This window comes from Ranitomeya variabilis, chromosome 8 (genome assembly GCF_051348905.1).
Source record: "Ranitomeya variabilis isolate aRanVar5 chromosome 8, aRanVar5.hap1, whole genome shotgun sequence".
NCBI classification, from domain to species: domain Eukaryota; kingdom Metazoa; phylum Chordata; class Amphibia; order Anura; family Dendrobatidae; genus Ranitomeya; species Ranitomeya variabilis.
Window position 1 is genome coordinate 119,636,507 of NC_135239.1, and position 23,685 is coordinate 119,660,191.

Below are 23,685 nucleotides of genomic sequence, written 5' to 3' on the forward strand. Positions count from 1 at the left end.
AATAAGCGATGGTCAAAGAATTGCATGAGCCCCAAAAGTGTACCAATAAAAACATCAGCTCGCCACACAAAAGAAGTCCTGATACAACTCCCATTTATAGAAATAATAAAAAAAAATCACTGGTCTCAGAATCCAGGAACAAAAATTGGTATGTTTTTTTTTTTGTTTGTTTATTTTAGAAAAAAGGGACCTGACTGCAGAATTGACCCCATAATGTGTTGAGAGAGCTGCATTGTCATCGCTCCTCCCTGCACATCATGGGTATGTCGCCCACAGTGCCACAAGTGACAAGCTAAAGCTGTCCCTCTTCTCCTCCTCCTTCCTGCACTGAGCGGCTTCTCACTCATGGCGTTGTTGGCGAGATAGGAGTGAAGTGCAGGGAGGAGCGACAGTGCTCCCTGATTAGCCCAGGTGCGGCCGTGCAGAGATTAAACCTGATTACAACTGATTACACTCCTAGCACATTATGGGCTTGTTCACATACTGCGATTTTACCAGGGCTGTGGAGTCGCAGTCCATCTTGGTGGAAGCGGAATCAGAGTCGGTATAAAATGGACCAACTCCTAAAATATATAATAAATTGGGTACAGTACTTAAATGCAGGATGTGCTGAAGATTTTTTTCATAAGAATTTGGGAAAGTTATGAAATGCCCTATAAATGTCTATTCTATTACTGATCTTAGATTGTCGGCTTTCAGTTGAGATGAATCTGTGCTGCACTTTATGTACGTGCTCAGTAGTAAAGCTCTTCCTCTACAGAGCAGAGCAAAACGGCACTGATAAGCTAGTGTTAACAGGAGAACAGGATTAAGGCAAGTACTTCTCAAAACATATTGTCAGGGATTTAATTTGACAGGACTTTAATACCACAAAATGTAATATCACAGGCCGGGAAGGTCACGAGTACCATCCACTGTGTCCCTTGGTGCGAACAGCTCTCTGCTGCCCCCTATCGTCTGGACAAATACACTATTGGCTGACGATCAACGGAGAAGGCCGCAGCCTGTTCGCACAACTAGGCCGGTTATCGGAAAACTAACAGTGAGTATATGGTCTATACACCTCTGGATTCCAGCACATGGAATAAGTATATACTCCCTGGTACAGTCATTGCTAACTCCACAACAGTCCCAGACTACTCGCTGCCACCACCAATCCGTCTCGGTCGACTGGACACAGTTACAGTAGCTTATGGCTTTGAAGTGCAGTTACAGAACAGAAGTATTAAATTTTATATTTAATCAAAAGGGGGGCAGTGTTTATGAAAAAATATACAAAAGGTTTTACAAGGGGGGCAAAACAATACAGCGTATACAGTTACAGAAAATAAGTTATTAACAGGAACACTTACTACACTGATCGCAGAGACGACTTCAACTTGACCGTCAATAAACAGGGTCCCTGCTAGAGTTGAGCGAATTTGATCGGGTCCCTGCTTATTCGGCAAGCTATAGAGCTTACCGAATAAGCTGCAGAGTGAACACGGCTTCCTGGATCGCTCAGGCTGATCAGCTGTTCGGCTCCGCAGCTGCATGTGTCACGGCTGTGTGACAGTCACAACACATGCATGAAGATCCTGTTTGTTGGGCTTTCCATGCATGTGTTGTGACTGTCATACAGCTGAGACACATGCAGCTGCAGAGCCAAACAGCTGATCAGCCGGAGCGATCCAGGAAGCCGGGTTCCCTCTGCAGCTTATTCGGTAAGCGATGTAGTTTGCCGAATAAGTGGGAACCCGAGCAAATTCGCTCATCTCTAATCCCTGCACACACGATATGTATCTCTCTGCACGATCGCAGATCATAATTGAGCTTGAGCTTTTATTAGACCCTGGGCAAGGTTGTGGGCTGGTCTCAGTTCTTCATGATTTTAGGAAATCCCAACATATGCAATAACTCCTCATAGTGCGATAGCAGAAGTTTGAGACTTATGTCATCTTTTGTAATGGGATTTTTTTTCTACGCTTAGAGACCAAACATGGCCTAGCTGCTGGCGGTTATATGGCCCTATGGCTTTGGGCCCTTTGGTGGGGGTTATAATCATGAGAAAATATATCTGTTCGCTTCTCTAACCCCGATGCTGACAATGTATGTCTCATTAATATCGGATGTATATTGAAATTCCAATATTCTACGTTTTCTTACGGAAACATTCTGTCTTAACCGACTTATTGTAACTGCAGTGACCATGGCTATCTGTAAAGGGTGTGAGATCCCTATTTAGGCCGCAAAAACACAGCAAGTGTAAAAGAAGCCTAAGGCCGGGATCACACATACGCGTGATACGACTGAGTCTCGCAGGTGAAATCCCTCCTCTGGCGCCGGCACTTGGGAGCAGAGCGTGCAGCTCCATGTATTGGTGTGTGGCGCACGCTCCGCTCCGGAGTGCCGGCGCCAGAGGAGGGATTTCACCTGCGAGACTCGGCCGTATCTGACGTATGTGTGATCCCGGCCTTAGGCTTCTTTGACACTTGCTGTGTTTTTGCGGCCCATTTTTGCAGCCCCAATAGATTTCTATGGGGCCGCAAAAACGGGCCACAAAAATTCGTCGGAGCGCCATACGGCTGTGAAAAAATGTCGAGCCTGCTCGATATTTCTCACAGCTAACGGACACGGCCCCCATTGAAAATCAATGGGGCCGCAAAAACAGAAGCTTGATTTTGTGCACCGTATAGATCGTATTTGGGAACGCCGATTTTTTTTCCCCCTACTTTTTTCCTACTATTCAAAACCAGAAAACCGTCAATCCACAAGATTTTTGCTGCCCGTTTTTGCAGCAGACCGTGAAAATTACGGCAATATGGCCCGCAGAAAACACGGCTAGTGTAAGGCTAAGTGCACACGTTGCAGAATTGCCACGGAAATTTCCGTGGCAATTCCGCAACTCCTGTCGCGGGTATATCGCATGCGGAATTGGCATGCGTATTCCCGCTAAACACTAGCGTTTTGCAAGCGTAATTAGCTTGCAGAATGTTAGCATTTTCCAAGCGATCTGTAGCATCGTTTGGAAAACTGATTGACAGGTTGGTCACACTTGCCAAGCATAGTGTTTGACAAGTGTGACCAACTTTTTACTATTGATGCTGCCTATGCAGCATCAATGGTAAAAAGATCTAATGTTAAAAATAATAAAAAAACAAAAACAAATGGTTATTCTCACCTTCCGGCGTCCCGATCTCCTCAGCGGTGCATGCGGCGGCTTCTGTTCCCATGGATGCTGTGTGCGAAGGACCTGGGATGACGTCACGGTCACGTGACGTCATCGCAGGTCCTTCGCACACAGCATCCCAGGGAACGGAAGGCGCCGCGTGCAAAGCTGAGAGGCGGGAGGACTCCGGGGGCCATCAGAAGGTGAGTATATCACTATTTTTTATTTTATTTCTTTTTTTTTTTTAAACAATTATATGGTGCCCAGTCCGTGGAGGAGAGTCTCCTCTCCTCCACCCTGGGTACCATCTGCACATTATCTGATTACTTCATGCATGGTGGGCATAGCCCCATGAGGGAAGTAAGCGGATCAATGCATTCCTATGTGTGTGGAATCTCCACAATTCCGCAAATTAATGAACATGCTGCGTTTTTTTCCGGAATGTGTTTCCGCTCAGGAAAAAAATGCAGCATGTGCATACAAAATGCGGATTGCATTCTTTTAATAGGATGCTTAATGTAAGTGTTTTTAACGCGTTTTTATAGCGAAAAAACGCGAAAAAAATGTGAAAAATCCGGAACGTGTGCACACAGCCTAAAAGAAGCCTTAATACACTCAAAACCTAATAAGACTTTTCCTGTCTCTCTGTCAAGGGACAATATACATCCTCCTCAGTCAACTTTGGCATAAAAGGACTCCTTGCATGTTAATTAAGCTGCTTTACATCTCCTTGTGCCCTGCCATTTTACATAAAGGGAGCTTGGAGTGTTAGCTCCTGTTTCCTTATGACAAATGGTATAGGAAAGAAAATATGGGAGGGGAGGATACAAGGGACATCAATGATTTTTTATATTTGCTATGACACATACCTAAACTTTCAATAAACTGTGCATAAATCAATAGTCCATTGTGTGTTTTCTCTATATGCTTCATGTTTTAGTTTGCTTTTCCTCTGAGCTTATGTTTGGAAGGTTAATTGATGCTCATCATTAGCTCTGCTAGCAGTCAGCTTCTTTCTGGGGTACGATTGAGCACAAACTTGCTCCCTCCCTCCTCCCCTCTTCATAGACTGTGAAGCATCATGATGTGAAACATTTACTGAGCTGTACCCTGAGAAACAATCGAGATTAAAAGTTTTGAGTAAAGCTATCTAATAAAATATTAAAAACTTTTTATTTGTCATCATCTGTACCATTGACTTATGCAAAGTTTGATTTATTTCTATCCAAAATAATACATGATTCCCTATTCTTGCAGGAATTACATTACACATTTTTTAATAGGACAAAATTATTTTGAGAGTAAACTGAGAAAAAAAGAAAACAATCAATTTGAAAATGGCACCTGCTCAGTAGAAGGATCGGTGTCTATAGAAGAAAAAAAATGTCCTCCTCCAAGATGTCGCGGCCGGCGCCTGCGCTAGCAGCTATCGGATCTATACACACAGATAGATGCTAATGCGCAGGCGTGGTGGGCGCCATTTTCAAATTGATTTTTTTCCCTCACTCAATTAAATAAGCAAAAGGGATAAAGTGCACAGTAAACATGCGATTATGCTGCAGCGCAGGTGTCATAGCCAGCACCTGCCTGCAGAAGCGTTTTTTTTTTTTCCCCCAGTATGTGCTGGTATTCATTATGCAAGCTAGGGGGCAGGTCAGTGATGGAGCAGTGAGCTGTCAGCAGTCTGCATTATCTATAATATAACGGTAGGAGCGTCACTCTGTCCGAAGCCTTTATAGACTGCGCAAGCGCGACGCTCCTAGCGTTAGATTATAGACAGAGTCCATATTCAAGAAAAAATGGCGCCGGAAAGCGCAGACTGTGCTGGCGCCGAAATCTGTGTCACAATCCCGGCCATATCACTTAGTTTCCACCACTATAGTGTACCCACGCCCCCTGATTCCGGCCCATAAATGTCCCCCTGCTCCCGGAATCAGGGGGCGTGGGGACACGGTGGACACGATCCCGCCTTCATGACGTTGCAGCAGGTCATGCCACAGCAATTACTTATGCCCCCTGATTCCGGCGCATAAATGTCCCCCTGCTTCCGGAATCGGCGCCTGCGCAGTCCGCGCTTTCCGGCGCCATTTTCTTGAATACATACTACAGTGTGTCTTCAAGAAAATAGCGCCGGAAAGCGCGAACTGCGCATGCGCCGATTCCGGGAGCAGGGGGACATTTATGAGCCGGAATCAGGGGGCGTGGGGACACGGTGGACACAATCCCTCCCTCATGACATTGTGCAGTTCATGCCACAGCAATTACTTACTTAGGCCCCTTGATTCCAGAGCATGAATGTCCCCCTGCTCCCAGAATTGGCGCCTGGGCAGTCCGCGCTTTCTGGCGCCATTTTCTTGGATACTGCAGTGTGTCTTCAAGAAAATGGCGCCGGAAAGCGTGGACTGCGCAGGCGCCGATTCAGGGAGCAGGGAGACATTTATGGGCTGGAATCAGGGGCCGTGGGGACACGGTGGACACGATCCCGTCCTCATGACGTTACTTACAAACATCTGAAGAGACACTGCAGCGCGGACTGCGCAGGCGCCGATTACTGCGTCACAAGCCCGCCCTCTCATGATGTCGTGGCATTTCCGCCCACATTAAAGGGACTCGGTCACCTGAATTTGGCAGGCTTTGGAAATGCCCTGTGTCCGGTCCGATGGGCGGTGTTTCCTATTCTTTCATTCACCCTTTCCTTTCCCGCTGGCTGCAATATTTTCTTGAATTTCAGTAGGTTTCCTCCGTAGTTCACGCGTGTGCAAGGCAATCTTGCCTTGCACACGCGCAGTATGCTTTGCCCAACTGCGGGCAAAGCCGAAAAGCATTAGTGCGCATGCGCCACCGCACTATGTCCCGGAAGTATTTTGCTGTGTTCCGGGACATAGTGCGGCAGCGCATGCGCACTAATGCTTTTCGGCTTTGCCCGCAGTTGGGCAAAGCATACTGCGCGTGCACAAGGCAAGATTGCATTGCGCACGCGTGAACTACGGAGGAAACCTACTGAAATTCAAGAAAATATTGCGGCCAGCATGAAAGGAAGGGGTGAATGAAAGAGGAGGAAACACCGCCCATCGGACCGGACACAGGGCATTTACAAAGCCCGCCAAATTCACGTCACAGAGTCCCTTTAATGATTTCATTAGATATCAGGAGCATGTGTACGAATATCTACCCTATACAATACGTCAGCAAAGCTACCAAGTAACTTTCTAAAGAATATATAACACAGGTCTGTGGAGCAAGGCAGCCACTTTCGACTCAATACCACCACAGTGTCTGTTGCCATCACTGATTAAAACGGGGGCGCAGGGTGGGAGCAGCACATGGCAGGATGGGGACGTAGGATGGCAGCAGCACATTACAAAATATGGGAGCAGGATGACAGCACTACTTCACAAAACGGGGGTGCAGGATGGGAGCGGCACATGACAGGAATCAAAGCAGCACATGACAATGTGAGCATCACATAACAGAATGACAACATGCAGACGCACAAAACAGGATAAGAGCACAGGATAGGGGCTGCACATGACAGAAAATGAGCGCAGGATAAGAGCAGCATATGACAGGATGGAGGTGCAAGATGGTAGCAGCACATGATAAAGTTAGGACACAGGATGGAAGCAGCACATACCAGGATGGAGACTATATACCAATATAAATGCTCGCCACCCGGGCATAGAACGGGTTCAATAGCTAGTGAATATATAATCAGAGAATCACATACCCCAACCCTGCCCTGGGCTCGAGAATCTCTAAGGAAAGTTTCACACTAGTGTTCGGCGGGGCTGCGGACGAAAGCCTTCTTCCTCTGTTAAGCCCACCCACTGCCACGCCACTTCCTTCAGCTCCGCCTACGCCTGCATTCGTCCTGCGTACCCTATCTTTAACACTGGGTACGCAGGCCATACGGATGTATGCGGATGCCTCCGCATACGTCGTCTTAAGAGTATGTGCACATGTTGCAGATTTGCCTGCGGATTTTTCTGCACTAAATCCGCAGCTCTTAGCAGAAAAAGCAGGTGCGTTTTTGATGCGTTTTTTGCACTTTTGCGGTGTGTTTTCTGATGCATTTTTGAAAGCTAAATAAAGATGTATTCTTGAGCAAAAAAAAAAAAAAATTGTGATGTCATTTCTTGTCCAACCTCCTCTTTTACATTTGTCCAACCCACACTCCATTACACACAGATAGATAGAAATATAGATAGATCTATAGATACAAGGAATGAGATAGATAGACAGAAAGATAGATTACAGATAGATCCAAGGATAGACCTATACATAGATCTATAGATAGATGACAGAGTGATAGATATTATCTATCTATCTAGCTCATTCCTTCTATCTATTATATCTATCATCTATCTATCTCATTCCTTAGATAGATAGATGAGAGATAGATCTATAGATAGATAATATCTACCGATCTATGTATGGATCTATCTATCTATAGATCTGTCATCGATCTAGCTCATTCCTTCTATCTATCATCTATCTCATTCCTTCTATTATATCTATCATCTATCTATCCATCTCATTCCTTCTATATAATTGATAGATAGATGGAAGGAATGGGATGGATAGATAGATAGATAGATAGATAGCTTTGTGCAAAAAAAAAAAAAAAAAGAGCATGAACCGCACATCCCAAAATCATACGTTGATCTAAAGCCGCTAGGCAAAAATTTAAATACTGAACATGAATTTTTCAGTTTAACATTCTGATCAGACTGTATGAAGCCCACTGCCCCTTCACGGCAAACCTCGTAGTGGGTCCTAACGCCCTAACGGAGCGGAGCCGTGCGGCACCAGCAGGGCGGACGGCCTGTTGCCCCACAGCACCCATGCTGCGAGACTGAGCCCCCATGACTCCAGACCGCGCCGCCCCACCAGCACAAAGCCACAGCAACAATGGCCGCCACACAGCACCAGCACTAAAATGAAAAGGAGCATTTAAACTCACCTTCCTCCAGCTCTTCAGTGAGAGCCAAAATGGGCTAGACCCCTAACTTTGCAGTCTCCTGCTAATTAAAATCACCTGAGCCAAATGGGAGGAGTGCTGGTCCAAAAAAAAGACAAGTACATGCTTTGTGCAAAAAGAAAAAAAAGAGCATGAACGGCACATCCCAAAATCATACGTTGATCTAAAGCCGCTAGGCAAAAATTTAAATACTGAACATGAGGTTTTCAGTTTAACATTCTGATCAGACTGTATGAAGCCCACTGCCCCTTCACGGTATTTAAATTTTTGCCTATTTTTCGTCAGGGGGATAATAGCAAGGCCGATGTTGATTAATGAAGAGCTTTCCTCTGAAAGCCGGAGGAGTGACTGCTCCAGTAAGGAGGGAAATAGGAGAGCAGGGCAGGCCAGACAGGTGCTGGTAGTGGGGGACTCAATAATTAGGGGAACAGATAGGGCAATCTGTCACAAAGACAGGGATCGTCGGACGGTGTGCTGCCTACCTGGCGCTCGAGTCCGACACATCGCTGATCGGGTGGACAGATTACTGGGAGGGGCTGGTGAGGACCCAGCAGTCATGGTGCACATTGGCACAAATGACAAAGTTAGAGGTAGGTGGAAGGTCCTTAAAGATGATTTCAGGGAATTAGGCTGCAAGCTGAAAGCAAGGACCTCCAACGTGGTATTTTCCGAAATACTGCCTGTACCACGTGCCACGCCAGAGAGGCAACGGGAGATTAGGGAGGTTAATAAGTGGCTCAAGAATTGGTGTAGGAAGGATGGGTTTGGGTTCCTGCAGAACTGGGCCGACTTCTCAGTGGGCTACAGGCTCTACGCTAGGGACGGGCTGCACCTCAATGGGGAAGGGGCAGCTGTGCTGGGGGAGAAAATGGTTAGAAGGTTGGAGGAGTGTTTAAACTAGGGATTGGGGGGGAGGGTATTCATTTTATAGGAGGGGAAGATAGTGCAGATAGAGTGCTGGGCACAAATAAGGAAGTTGGGGGTGGCGGTGGCATGGGGGGTGGGGTTAGAACAGTTATTAATTTAAGAAAGAATAGAGGTACAGAGAGTAACATCAAGTGCATGTATACTAATGCCAGAAGCCTCGCCAACAAAATGGACGAATTAGAACTAATGTTGTTGGAGCATAATTATGACATGGTGGGGATATCTGAGACGTGGCTGGATGAGAGCCATGACTGGGCTGTTAACTTGCAGGGCTATAGCCTGTTCAGAAATGACCGTACAGATAAGCGAGGGGGAGGGGTGTGTCTATATGTAAAATCTTCCTTAAAACCCATCCTGCGTGATAATATAGGTGAATTTAATGAAAATGTGGAGTCCCTGTGGGTGGAGATAAGGGGAGGGGGAAAAAATAATAAATTACTGATAGGGGTTTGTTATAAATCTCCAAAAATAATGGAAGCAATGGAGAATATCCTCGTAAAGCAAATAGATGAAGCTGCGACTCAAGGAGAAGTCATTATTATGGGGGACTTCAACTACCCTGAAATAGATTGGGGAACAGAAACCTGCAGTTCCAGCAAAGGTAATCGGTTTTTGACAACTATGAGAGACAATTACCTTTCACAGCTGGTTCAGGACCCAACAAGGAGGGGGGCACTGCTAGATCTAATATTAACCAACAGGCCAGACCGCATATCAAATATAAGGGTTGGGGGTCACTTGGGGAATAGTGATCATAAAATAATAAGTTTTCATGTAACCTTTAATAAGATGGGTAGTAGGGGGGTGACAAGGACACTAAACTTCAGGAGGGCAAATTTCCAACGGATGAGAGAGGATCTTGGTGCAATTAACTGGGACGATATCCTGAGACACAAAAATACACAAAGAAAATGGGAGACGTTTATTAGCATCCTGGATAGGACCTGTGCACAGTATATACCGTATGGGAATAAACATACTAGAAATAGGAGGAAACCAATATGGCTAAATAGAGCTGTTAGGGGCGCAATAAGGAACAAAAAGAAAGCATTTAGAGAATTAAAGGAAGTAGGTAGTGATGAGGCATTAAATAAATACAGAAAATTAAATAAATTCTGTAAAAAGCAAATCAAGGCAGCAAAGATTGAGACAGAGAGACTCATTGCTAGAGAGAGCAAAAATAACCCCAAAATATTCTTTAACTACATAAATAGTAAGAAACTAAAAAATGACAGTGTTGGCCCCCTTAAAAATAGTCTGGGTGAAATGGTGGATGAGGATGAGGAAAAAGCCAATCTGCTAAATGACTTTTTTTCATCAGTATTTACAAAAGAAAATCCCATGGCAGCCAATATGACTAGTGATAAAAATTCCCCATTAAATGTCACCTGCTTAACCCAGCAGGAAGTACAGCGGCGTCTAAAAATCACTAAAATTGACAAATCTCCGGGCCCGGATGGGATACACCCCCGAGTACTGCAGGAACTAAGTACAGTCATTGATAGACCATTATTTTTAATCTTTAAAGAGTCCATAATAACAGGGTCTGTACCACAGGACTGGCGTATAGCAAATGTGGTGCCAATATTCAAAAAAGGGGCAAAAACTGAACTCGGTAATTATAGGCCAGTAAGTTTAACCTCTACTGTGGGTAAAATCCTGGAGGGCATTCTAAGGGATGCTATACTGGAGTATCTGAAGAGGAATAACCTCATGACCCAGTATCAGCACGGGTTTACTAGGGACCGCTCATGTCAGACTAATTTGATCAGCTTCTATGAAGAGGTAAGTTCCGGACTGGACCAAGGGAACCCAGTGGACGTAGTGTATATGGACTTTTCCAAAGCTTTTGATACGGTGCCACACAAAAGGTTGTTACATAAAATGAGAGTAATGGGGATAGGGGAAAATATGTGTAAGTGGGTTGAGAGCTGGCTCAGGGATAGGAAACAAAGGGTGGTTATTAATGGAGCACACTCGGACTGGGTCGCGGTTAGCAGTGGGGTACCACAGGGGTCAGTATTGGGCCCTCTTCTTTTTAACATATTTATTAATGACCTTGTAGGGGGCATTCAGAGTAGAATTTCAATATTTGCAGATGACACTAAACTCTGTAGGGTAATCAATACAGGGGAGGACAATTTTATATTACAGGATGATTTATGTAAACTAGAAGCTTGGGCTGATAAATGGCAAATGAGCTTTAATGGGGATAAATGTAAGGTCATGCACTTGGGTAGAAGTAATAAGATGTATAACTATGTGCTTAATTCTAAAACTCTGGGCAAAACCATCAATGAAAAAGACCTGGGTGTATGGGTGGATGACAGATTCATATTCAGTGGCCAGTGTCAGGCAGCTGCTACAAAGGCAAATAAAATAATGGGATGTATTAAAAGAGGCATTGATGCTCATGAGGAGAACATAATTTTACCTCTATACAAGTCACTAGTTTGACCACACTTAGAATACTGTGCACAGTTCTGGTCTCCGGTGTATAAGAAAGACATAGCTGAACTAGAGCGGGTGCAGAGAAGAGCGACCAAGGTTATTAGAGGACTTGGGGGTCTGCAATACCAAGATAGGTTATTACACTTGGGGCTATTTAGTTTGGAAAAACGAAGACTAAGGGGTGATCTTATGTTAATGTATAAATATATGAGGGGACAGTACAAAGACCTTTCTGATGATCTTTTTAATCATAGACCTGAGACAGGGACAAGGGGGCATCCTCTACGTCTGGAGGAAAGAAGGTTTAGGCATAATAACAGACGCGGATTCTTTACTGTAAGAGCAGTGAGACTATGGAACTCTCTGCCGTATGATGTTGTAATGAGTGATTCATTAATTAAATTTAAGAGGGGACTGGATACCTTTCTGGAAAAGTATAATATTACAGGGTATATACACTAGATTCCTTGATAAGGCGTTGATCCAGGGAACTAGTCTGATTGCCGTATGTGGAGTCGGGAAGGAATTTTTTTCCCCATGGTGGAGTTACTCTTTGCCACATGGGTTTTTTTTGCCTTCCTCTGGATCAACATGTTAGGGCATGTTAGGTTAGGCTATGGGTTGAACTAGATGGACTTAAAGTCTTCCTTCAACCTCAATAACTATGTAACTATGTAACATGTTTAATTTAAAAAAAAAAAAAAAACGAAAAAAAAATGTTGTGGGCTCCCGCGCAATTTTCTGCGCCAGAGGGGGAAAGCCGATGGCCGATATTTGTAGCCTGGGAAGGGGGTAATACCCATGGCCCCTTCCCAGGCTATGAATATCAGACCGCAGCTGTCTGCGTAGCCTTTACTGGCAATTAAAATAGGGGGACCCCCCCAAAATAATGACGTGAGGTCCCCCTATATTTTATAGCCAGAGAGGCTATGCAGACAGCTGCAGACTGATATTCATAGCCTAGAGAGGGGCCATGGATATTTGCCACCCCCCCGACTACAAATACCAGCCCCCAGCCGCCCCAGAAATGGCGTATCTGTAAGATGCACCAATTCCAGCACTTAGCTCCTCTCTTCCCACTCCCCTGTAGCAGTGGGATATGGGGTAATAAGGGGTTAATGTCACCTTGCTAATGTAACGCTAATCGCGTCCCTGTGTGATAGAAATATATACATCATGTACATCTCACTTGCATGTATACTCCTCTATAATCATATATACTCATATACTCACAGCTAATATATACATTATAATCAATGGTTTAAAATGGCTGACATGAACTGATATAAGCCAGACAGATTGTATGGGGTTTTCCATCCCAAAAGCGGAACAACGCCAGATGTATTAAGTGCTGATCAGATGTTTCAACTTTGTCCTTGTTGCAGAGCTACATTTTAGTTGCTTAATCAGCAGTCATATGAGCATTAAGCACAATATTCCATATATGTTTAGATAACCAATGACAGAGGATCATCCTGTCTTTTTATTAAAAAATTGTAAATCTTTTAAAACTATATGTCAATAAAGTTTTCTTTTTTATTATTGCTTCTTAACGTGTCACTTCATACCTCAAATAGGTAACTTAATTATGCATCAATGACAGAGGAGCTAGACAATATGGTAATTAACTAACAACCACCCCTAACAACCCCTAACCACTCCTTTCTATATGCTATCATAAAAACTATGTATGTACAATAAAGTATCAGTATTGATGGAATGTTATTGACACAATAATGTTGTGCAGTCTCATTTTTGATGAGCGCTCGAAATACTCAGTCTAATTGGGAGCGGCCGCAGCACACACAGGGATAAATTTATCCAACCCAAATTTCCATAACAAATGGCGCCCAAAGTGGGGCAAGGGACGAAACGCACGGGATCCTGCTGACCGGAGAGACTGTGGTGTTGGCCACGGCCTTGGTTCACGGGATGGAGACTGCGCAGCTCCATAAGTAAGGTAAGAAAATGTTATCATCTTACCTGAAAGTCCCCTGTGCCCAGTCCGGGTCTATGCCTCTTGCCGGTCAGGTGTGGTCACCACCGCATTTCCCAGGTAGTGTAAAAAGTCCGAAGCCTGAATCCAAAACCCTGGGATTTTAGTCAAGGTGTCTGCTGTGTGCCGTGTATGTGTTCTGTGTTTGTGTAAGATCCGGGAGAAGGAAGGAAAAGTGACTTTTGTTTGTGGTGGCTGGGTGTTGTGAATTCTGCTCTTGGGCTCCCTCCGGTGGTTATAAGTGGTAGCACTGCTGTCTTTGGATCGCTGCAGTCATCAGGTGTGTGCACTTATTGCAATCCTGACTGGGCTATTTAGTCTTGCTTGACCCTTTAGTCAGTGCCAGTTGTCCATGGTTCCTGGAGGATTCACATCCCTTCCTGGTCTCTCCTGCTTTGCTGTTCATTTCAACAAAGATAAGTTCTGGCCTTGTTTTTGCAGTCCACATGCTGTGGGCCTTATTCAGTTCTTTTCCAGGTTTGTCTTGTCCAGCTTGGTCTGTATAAGGATTTGTTCAGCCAAGCTGGTATCTCTGGAGATGCAGATATACCCTCCATATCTTTAGTTAGATGTGGAGATTTTGTATTTTCTGTGGTGGATATTTTCTAGTGTTTTAATACTGACCGCATAGTACTCTGTCCTGTCCTTCCTATTTAGCTAGAGCGGCCTCCTTTGCTAAATCCTGATTTCAGTCTGCGTATGTTATTTCCCTCTCCTCTCACAGTCAATATTTGTGGGGGGCTGTCTATCCTTTGGGGATTTTCTCTGAGGCAAGATAGTTTTCCCTTTTTTATCTCTAGGGGTATTTAGTCCTCCCGCTGTGTCGAGATGTCTATTGAGTGTTAGGTACATTCCACGGCTACTTCTAGTTGCGGTGTTAAGTTCAGGGTCTGCGCTCAGTACAGGTACCACCTTCTCCAGAGTATGTCTGATGCTGCTCCTAGGCCACCAGTTCATAACAGTTGGGTAACAGACCGCAGGAGGTCAAATCGCTCGATAAGTTATTGCAGGATTCCCGTGCATAGGAAGGACAGGTAGTCCTGGGGCAGGTAGTCCCATGTTCCAGGCACGGGTAGTGATAACTTAGAGGGCTACTGCAGATTCCCGTAGTGCCGGCGATCCAGTCAGGACGACCGGACCGGGGTAGTAGATTTCCCGCTTGTTGTGCTTCTCACTCAGGCGGCCCGGGCACAGGTGTGCCCAGTGCGATTGGCAGTAGTCTGTTCCCAGCGCAACCTGCACGTGTCACAGAATTTAAAGGGGCATCTCCCGGATTGTCTATCTGTATCTGTTTTTGTTTGGTTCAATTCATGTATTGCTGCTTTAAGCGCATACAATTGTAAAGAAAGTTTTTTTTTATTTTCTCTCTCTCTCTTATGAACTTCCTCTCTTCCAGCTGCTGTAGCAGAGATGCATTGTAAATCACACTGTCACATCTGTTTTTTTTTTCTGGCTGTTTCTGCAATGCTAGCTATGTGTAGCTATTTGTGAAGAAGTGAAACAAATTGTATCTATCATTTTTGATGCGACATACGTGTTTTCAGATACGTGACTTTAGTGACATTGGATACAATAGCATAAGAAAAGGGGAAGTGTGTGTGTCTCTAACTGCGTTGAGCGCAGAGAGAGGGGAGAAGAAATATATATACAGGTCCTTCTCAAAAAATTAGCATATAGTGTTAAATTTCATTATTTACCATAATGTAATGATTACAATTAAACTTTCATATATTATAGATTCATTATCCACCAACTGAAATTTGTCAGGTCTTTTATTGTTTTAATACTGATGATTTTGGCATACAACTCCTGATAACCCAAAAAACCTGTCTCAATAAATTAGCATATTTCACCCGTCCAATCAAATAAAAGTGTTTTTTAATAACAAACAAAAAAACCATCAAATAATAATGTTCAGTTATGCACTCAATACTTGGTCGGGAATCCTTTGGCAGAAATGACTGCTTCAATGCGGCGTGGCATGGAGGCAATCAGCCTGTGACACTGCTGAGATGTTATGGAGGCCCAGGATGCTTCAATAGCGGCCTTAAGCTCATCCAGAGTGTTGGGTCTTGCGTCTCTCAACTTTCTCTTCACAATATCCCACAGATTCTCTATGGGGTTCAGGTCAGGAGAGTTGGCAGGCCAATTGAGCACAGTAATACCATGGTCAGTAAACCATTTACCAGTGGTTTTGGCACTGTGAGCAGGTGCCAGGTCGTGCTGAAAAATGAAATCTTCATCTCCATAAAGCATTTCAGCCGATGGAAGCATGAAGTGCTCCAAAATCTCCTGATAGCTAGCTGCATTGACCCTGCCCTTGATGAAACACAGTGGACCAACACCAGCAGCTGACATGGCACCCCACACCATCACTGACTGTGGGTACTTGACACTGGACTTCAGGCATTTTGGCATTTCCTTCTCCCCAGTCTTCCTCCAGACTCTGGCACCTTGATTTCCGAATGACATGCAAAATTTGCTTTCATCAGAAAAAAGTACTTGGGACCACTTAGCAACAGTCCAGTGCTGCTTCTCTGTAGCCCAGGTCAGGCGCTTCTGCCGCTGTTTATGGTTCAAAAGTGGCTTTACCTGGGGAATGCGGCACCTGTAGCCCATTTCCTGCACACGCCTGTGCACGGTGGCTCTGGATGTTTCCACACCAGACTCAGTCCACTGCTTCCTCAGGTTCCCCAAGGTCTGGAATCGGTCCTTCTCCACAATCTTCCTCAGGGTCCGGTCACCTCTTCTCGTTGTACAGCGTTTTCTGCCACATTGTTTCCTTCCAACAGACTTACCATTGAGGTGCCTTGATACAGCACTCTGGGAACAGCCTATTTGTTGAGAAATTTCTTTCTGGGTCTTACCCTCTTGCTTGAGGGTGTCAATGATGGCCTTCTTGACATCTGTCAGGTCGCTAGTCTTACCCATGATGGGGGTTTTGAGTAATGAACCAGGCAGGGAGTTTTTAAAAGCCTCAGGTATCTTTTGCATGTGTTTAGAGTTAATTAGTTGATTCAGAAGATTAGGGTAATAGGTCATTTAGAGAACCTTTTCTTGATATGCTAATTTATTGAGACAGGTTTTTGGGGTTATCAGGAGTTGTATGCCAAAATCATCAGTATTAAAACAATAAAAGACCTGACAAATTTCAGTTGGTGGATAATGAATCTATAATATATGAAAGTTTAATTGTAATCATTACATTATGGTAAATAATGAAATTTAACACTATATGCTAATTTTTTGAGAAGGACCTGTATATATATAGTTTTTTTTTACTCTCTTGAAAGTCTTTGTTTTTTTTATATATTTTTTAAAGTTTTTTTTAAGTTTTCCAAAGTTTTTTCTTTTGTATCAAAATTTTGAGTGTTTGATCATTTTGGGGGTTTTTTTTTGGAGTTTTATATAACTCATTTTTAGAAGATTTGTTTTTTGTTTTTTTTTCAGTGTTTTCTTTTATTTTTTCCTTTTTGTGTGTTTTCCATTTTTTGCTTTTGCCATGGGGAATAAGGTGGCCAAGCAACAGGAAAGTCTTTTTATTTCCTGATGAGAAAACAGCCCCCCAGATAGTGGCAGAATACGAAGGTGTTAAGTATGTGAAATTCATAAGAATGGCAGACTTCAAGCTGCGGAGTGGCATGACGTAGAAAGGAAATTAAGGGAAGTTAGCTGATGTTAGATTGCTGAATGCTAATACATGGTATGAAGTAGCAGCAGAGCTTACATCGTTTAGGTGGTACAGAGAGTTATGTGAGCAAACCAGGAAGTGTTTTTTTTTTAGTGTATAAGACGGGAAATATTGGATCTGCGCAGTCTGCTTTTAGCAGAATCCATGGTATAGGTAGTTATTTTTGCACAGTATGTGGTGCACCCCGTCCCTCCCTACAGGGAGAAGGCATAATTGCTCCACTCTATTGTTCTCGTTCTTCTCTATCCTCCTTTTTCTCTGTCACTCTTTCTCTCCTCATTCTTCTCTCTCACTCTCCTTTCCTCTCCTCTCTCTCCACACTTTTCTCTTCTCTCTCCCTCTCTCCTCCACACCTTCCATCTTCTCCTCCCTCTTCTCCTCACCCTCTCTCTCTCTCTCTCTCTCTCTCTCTCTTCCCCCACCACACCTATCTCCTCCTTCTCTTCCTTCTCCACACCCATCTCTCCTCCCTCTTTTCCTCACTCTCTCTCTCCCTCTCTACCTCCTTCGCACACCCTGATTCTCCCCGTTTCTCTTCACCACACCTTTCTGTCTCCCTCTATCTCCTCATTCTCCTTCTTCACACCTCTTTCCTCCTTCTTCACTCATCTCCACATTTCTCTCTCCCCTCCTTCTATTCCTTTTTTTCTCACTCATCAACCCCTCCTCCTTCTTCTTCCTCTTTCTTCCTCTTCGTTGCCGGCTGGGCCAACGCCCAATTCAAACAATGTGGTGCTTACAGCACAAGGTTCCCCTTCCATGTCCCTGGCACAGTCCAGCCATTGCCAGTTGTGATATCGGGGAAAGAAGGTGAAAATCTCACTACACACAATGCAGTAAGCAAACCCCAGACATATCAGGCAGCAGACAGCTCAGCCCTGGGTGCAGAGGGGGGAGTACTGATCATCTACAATCTGCTGATAATGTACAACTTCAGCACCGGTCAGAGCTGCCTACATTCACACCAACATGAAACTATAAGCCTAATCCATCACAGCTTCAGCAAGGGGGGAGACATCCACACACAAAGAAAAAGAAAGGCAACTTCTAAGTCCAATATCAGCCAGTGTAAGACCCCAGTACATGCTATCACAACTATTCCTCTGATGAAGATGAAGAGGGAACATCATACATGCTGTCCAGTACTAGGAAAAGAAACCCACAGGCACCAAGAATGCAGGGGCAGATAGAGGCACCACCATTACACTATGTGCACTCCACCCCAAGTCAGGTGACAATTTTCCAGACCCAGGGATGCATCCCATGCCATTTTACCGAAAAATGTAGCAGAACCAGCGAACATATGCAGCCACCTGGAATGATCTCTGGGCCATAAATGGAAATAGAAGCAGGCGATGCACTCTGGCCAATCATGAAGGAACAATTCCAACTTCCAGCAGAATTAGATGCACACGCTTGGGAGTCAGTGCCACAGCTAATTGAACAGCTCAGAGAGTGGGCCGAAGGCAGATTGGCGGGATAAGCCCTCGGCTTACGGGACATGAGCCAAGAAAAGACAGCGTCTGTAAAGAAGTTTCATGGCAGAGTAATGCAAGTATTCCAAGACTTGGGCTTCACCATTCATGACCAGATACACAGGCAAATGTTGGTACAGGCCTTTGTGCATGGACTGAGACAGCCAATCAGGAAACCACTGATAGGGGCTAGGCCTGAAAACAGGTCAATAGCAGTGGACTGACCCAGCAAAATGGTTTATGTGCGCCTAGGAGACTGTTTATTGCCGATTGTCACCAAAACTGCCGCCATTATAGCACCACAAAGAGCGCGAAGAAGGAAATGGGTGCCGTCCTGCTGAGAACGCCAGAAGGGGAGCCAGAGGTGAAGACACTGCAAAGTGCCGATCAACACACCGGAAGAACCGCTGCAGACTCCAGAGAGGAGACACCAACCTCAATAAGGTTAGCAAAGGGGAGAAGCTATGTCAGACCAGGGGTAAGAAGTGATGGCAGATACAGCCGCAGCCCCTGTAATGCCCCAAGACCTTGGGTTGGATGCAGCCGCCGGTTTCATGGCACCCCCCGGCCTCGCCACGAATGCACCTGCAGGCCCCATCTTACCACCGCAGCTTCAATCAGCAGGCCGGACCCCGCTCCCGCTACAGTACCCATCATACCGTTGTCCACAGTAGCCAAAGGGATTGAGTCCCAACCAGGTGTGCAGAAGACAGCCCCTCTCATGATGACCACTGACCTGGAAGCACAACCACCCTACAAAGACAGAAGAAGTGTCAAGTGTTACATCTGTGGCAAGTTTGGCCATTACCAGAACCAGTGCAAAGCACCCACGCCCCCGAAGAGACTGGAGCCATGCAACCCAAGAGTTGGTCCAGAGAAACAGGTCAAGGAAGAAGTGCAGAAAGCAGTGAAGTACCCCATCCATAGGACAGAGGCAAGCAAGCCAGGTCCGCAAGACACTACGCTCCTGACATGTAAAACTTCATCTGCAAGACCAATACCTCAAATTACCCTTAAAGTGGATGGCGTTGTCAGATCTTTACTTCTGCACACCGGTGCAAGTGTGATGAGACCTGTGGAACTCACTGATCCCACCTGCCTATCAGAATCCTCTGTGCCTCACATGGGCATTGATGGTCAAGTCAGACATTCTCAGCTTGCAAAGTCACTGAGCGTGTGCACTCAGCCAGGACACTCTATCCTGTCCCAGTTTGTGGTGTCAAGGACCTTCCACTCAACCTGCTGGGAGCGAATCTACTGCTGAAGCTGAAGGCAACCACAGTGTTCCAGGAAAATGGGTCCGTGACACTTTCTTCATCCCTGACCCAAGAAGAGTCATGCTGGCGGCCCTACAAGAACATTAAGCAACTGATGAGGCCTACTCAAGGAGGTACTGGACGTAGTACCAGAAAGTCTATGGTCTAAGGGACCCCAGGACGTGTGAGAACCTCAAGTTGCCCCAGTACGGGTGTCACTCAAGCCATGTACCCCGTACCCTCCTAAGGCCCATGCCAGGCCTAGAGTCAAGCTGCCTCTTACCAACTGAAGGTCTACCTGGAAATAGGAATCATTGTTCCTTGCACATCGCCTTGCAATACCCCACTTTTCCCGGTCAAGAAAAATACTGTAAAAGGAGAGCCAGCAAAGTCCAGAATATTACATGACCTGAGAGCTGTGAATGACGTCATGGTGTTTGAAACTCCAATTGTGCCGAATCCGCACACTCTGCTCTCAAATGTGCCTGCCACAGCAAAAGTGTTCACAGTGACTGACCTGGCTAATGTTTTCTTCAGTGTTCCCCTTCACCCGGATGACCAGTTCCTGTTTGCCTTAATGCACCAGGGGGGACACCACACATGGACAGTGATGCCACAGTGGGCCCAGAACAGCCCTTCACAGTTCACCAAAGCAATGTCCACAGTCCTCACCAACTGGGTCGCAGAACATGCAGAAGTAACCCTGCTACAATACGTGGAAAATCTACTCCTTCGTGCAATTGACTTTGACACGTGTAAAGTTCATTCCTTGTATCTCCTACTCTACCTGGCCGAGCAGCACTGCAAGATCTCAAAGAACAAAGTCCATTGGTGTCTGAAGCGAGTTACGTTCCAGAGACACTGTATTGCTCACCAGACGAAACACCTGACAGATGACCGGAAGACCACAGCGGAGAAGTGAAGATGGTTCCTCCAACAACTCAAAAGGTGCTACAGGCCTTCCTTGGTCTAGTTTCGTATTGCAGAGCCTGGATCCCTGATGCTTCCGTCCTAATGCAGCCTCTGTGTGAATGTCAGCGTGACCTTGTTCCTCCAGACAGATGTGGCCTTCAGTTCGTTCAAGAAGTTAAAAGGCTCTGTAGTCTCAGCGCCAGCACTAGGCCTATCTGACTACGAGAAGCCATTCCGTCTCTACTTGATGAGAAAAGAAGGCCTTGCTACTGGAGTCCTGACGCAGCTGCAGGGGGGAAAGCAGAGACTTTTGGACTACTTTTCAGCTCGCCTGGATCCAGTTGCAAGGGGAGCCTCTTCCTCCCGCTTGAGAGCAGCAGTTGCAGCACACGCCCTCCTGGACAGGACTACTGACATCAGTGGAAAAACCATTGGAAATCCTGGCTCTGCATGACATCTCAGCAATCCTCAACCAAACCCAGCTAAAACATCTCTCCACCGCCAGGCATCTTGGCCTCCAGTGCTCTCTACTCCTGCCCGACAATGTCACCATCTCCAGATACACAGTCCTCAACCCGTCCACTCTACTCCCACTCCCAAGGGGGGATACAGATATGGACCGTCAGATAAAAAGTCTGATCAAAATCTGCATGATACCTTCTGCAGGGATCTGAATTTGCTCCGGACGGATGACCATGATTGCTTCAGCATCATGCAACAGGAAACAGAAGGACTACCCAAGGTGGCAGAAGAGCCACTGACCAACCCAGAGTTGATCCTCTATGTGGATGGCACCCGATTTGCAGATGATGAAGGAAGATTCCACACGGGATGTGCAGTGACCAGCAATCAAGAGATCCTGTGGTCCAGAAGTCTGCCGCCCAGTCTGTCAGCCCAGGAAGCAGAACTGATAGCGCTGATGAAGGCCTACCAGATGGCGGGAGACAAGACAGAAAATGTATACCGATTCAAGGTACTCGCATGGCATAGCACACGACTTCGGACCCATCTGGGCTGCAAGGGACTTCATCACAGCAAGCGGAACAACCGTGAAGCATCATGGAGCCAATAAGGACCTGCTGAACACACTTCAACTTCCAAAAGTGGTGGCAGTACTAAAAGTCAAAGTGCATGGAAAACTAAACACAGTAGAAGCACGAGGCAACAACATGGCGTACATGGCAGCCAAAGAAGCAGTCAAAGGAAGACAATATGGAAAAGTGGAAGAGGTCGTAGAGCCGGACGGCTACTACAGGGCGGCTGAAGACAGGAAACCTGACAAGATGACATCCTGGGATCTGCTCAAAAAAGCTGCAAGAGCAAGCCCCAAAGGACAAGAAGGAATGCTGGATGCAGAAGTGAGCAACACATGAAGAAGGAAGGGTATACTCAATGGACTACAAACCCTGTTTACCCCGAAGCATTTACCCTATGGTGGTCCAGTGGGCACATGGCCCCACACACAGATTAAAGACACCGATGAATGATCCGATTGGTGCTTACTGGTTCGCTACAGAAATCTCCACCCTAACAGCCAAGTTCATAAACAGCTGTCTGACCTGTGGCAAATGCAACCCTGGAAGAATGGAGAAAGTTCCCACACATCATCTTGCCAGACCACTGTACCCCTTCCAGAGGATCCAGATAAGACCACATCCAAATGCCGCCAAGTGGAGGATTCGAATATGCCCTTGTGGTCGTGGACGTGTTCTCAGGATGGCCAGAAGCTTTCCCAGTGAGGAACCAGTCAGCAAAGACTACTGCAAAGAAGCTACTCTTAGAGACGAGATATGCAGCTATGGGGTCCCAGAAGTGATAGAGAGTGACCAGGGGACCCGCATTCATAGCAAATCTCACACGAGAGATCTAGTCAGCAGTAGGGTCAGACTTAGGCCTACACACTCCCAATCACGCTACTTAGTGTAAGGCATACTTCCAGAGGCCCAGAAAAGCTGTCACCATATGAAATTTTGTTTGGGTCTAGTCCCAGGTTAGGGGTATCCTTTCCCTCAGCAGCTGATTATGCAATATGATACTTTGTCTGCTTATGTAAATTGAACTCACCAAGAAACTTGCTAACATCCATTCTCGAGTTTTTTTCTTCATTGCCAGATCCAGATTCAGTGTCCGGTACGCACTCCTTGAAGCCAGGAGACTGGGTGTTGGTGAAAAAGTTTGTAAGGAGAACACCACTCGATCCCAGATTTGATGGTCCTGTTCAAGTGCTGCTGATGACACCAAACTCTGTGAAACTGGAGGGAAGACCCACTTGGATCCACTCATCGCATTGCAAGAAAGCTCCCCTACCAGAAGATGACACCCAAGCCAGAATGATGTTGTGGATGCCCTGCCTGACCAAATAGATGACCTACCTGATAAAGACTACACATTGCTGTATTAACCTATGAAAATGGTGAAATATTACAATCCAGCCATGGCCGATGCTGCAATATCATCGGCCATGGCTGGAAAACCTAATCTGCTCCCCCCCCCCCCCCCCCGATCGCCTCCCCAGTCCTCCTTTCTGCCCCGTACTTTGGTCCGCTCCCCTCCGTCCTCCTGTTCACTCCCCCGTCCTCCTGTCCGCTCCCCCCTTGCTCCGATCCCCCCCCCCGTGCTCCAATCTCCCCCCCCTCATACTTACCGAGCCTCGCGGTGTCCGTCCGTCTGCATCATGGGCGCCGCCATCTTCCAAAATGGCGGGCGCATGCGCAGTGCGCCCGCCGAATCTGCCGGCTGGCAGATTCGTTCCAGGTACATTTTGATCACTGTGATAGGTTTTATCACAGTGATCAAAATAAAAAAATAGTAAATTAACCCCCCCTTTATCACCCCCATAGGTAGGGAC

At 45.8% G+C, this 23,685-nt stretch overlaps 1 protein-coding gene across 1 annotated transcript in view; it reads right to left on the reverse strand.

Moving 5' to 3' along the window:
• TXN2 (thioredoxin 2) overlaps window positions 1-23,135 on the reverse strand; it is a 244,687-nt gene extending 221,552 nt beyond the window's left edge. Inside the window, exon 1 of the mRNA XM_077278013.1 lies at window positions 22,902-23,135. Within this exon, the coding sequence (XP_077134128.1) occupies window positions 22,902-23,120 (219 nt within the window). The 5' untranslated portion in view covers window positions 23,121-23,135. The remainder of the gene's footprint in view (window positions 1-22,901) is intronic.
• Between the last annotated feature and the right edge of the window lie 550 nt (window positions 23,136-23,685).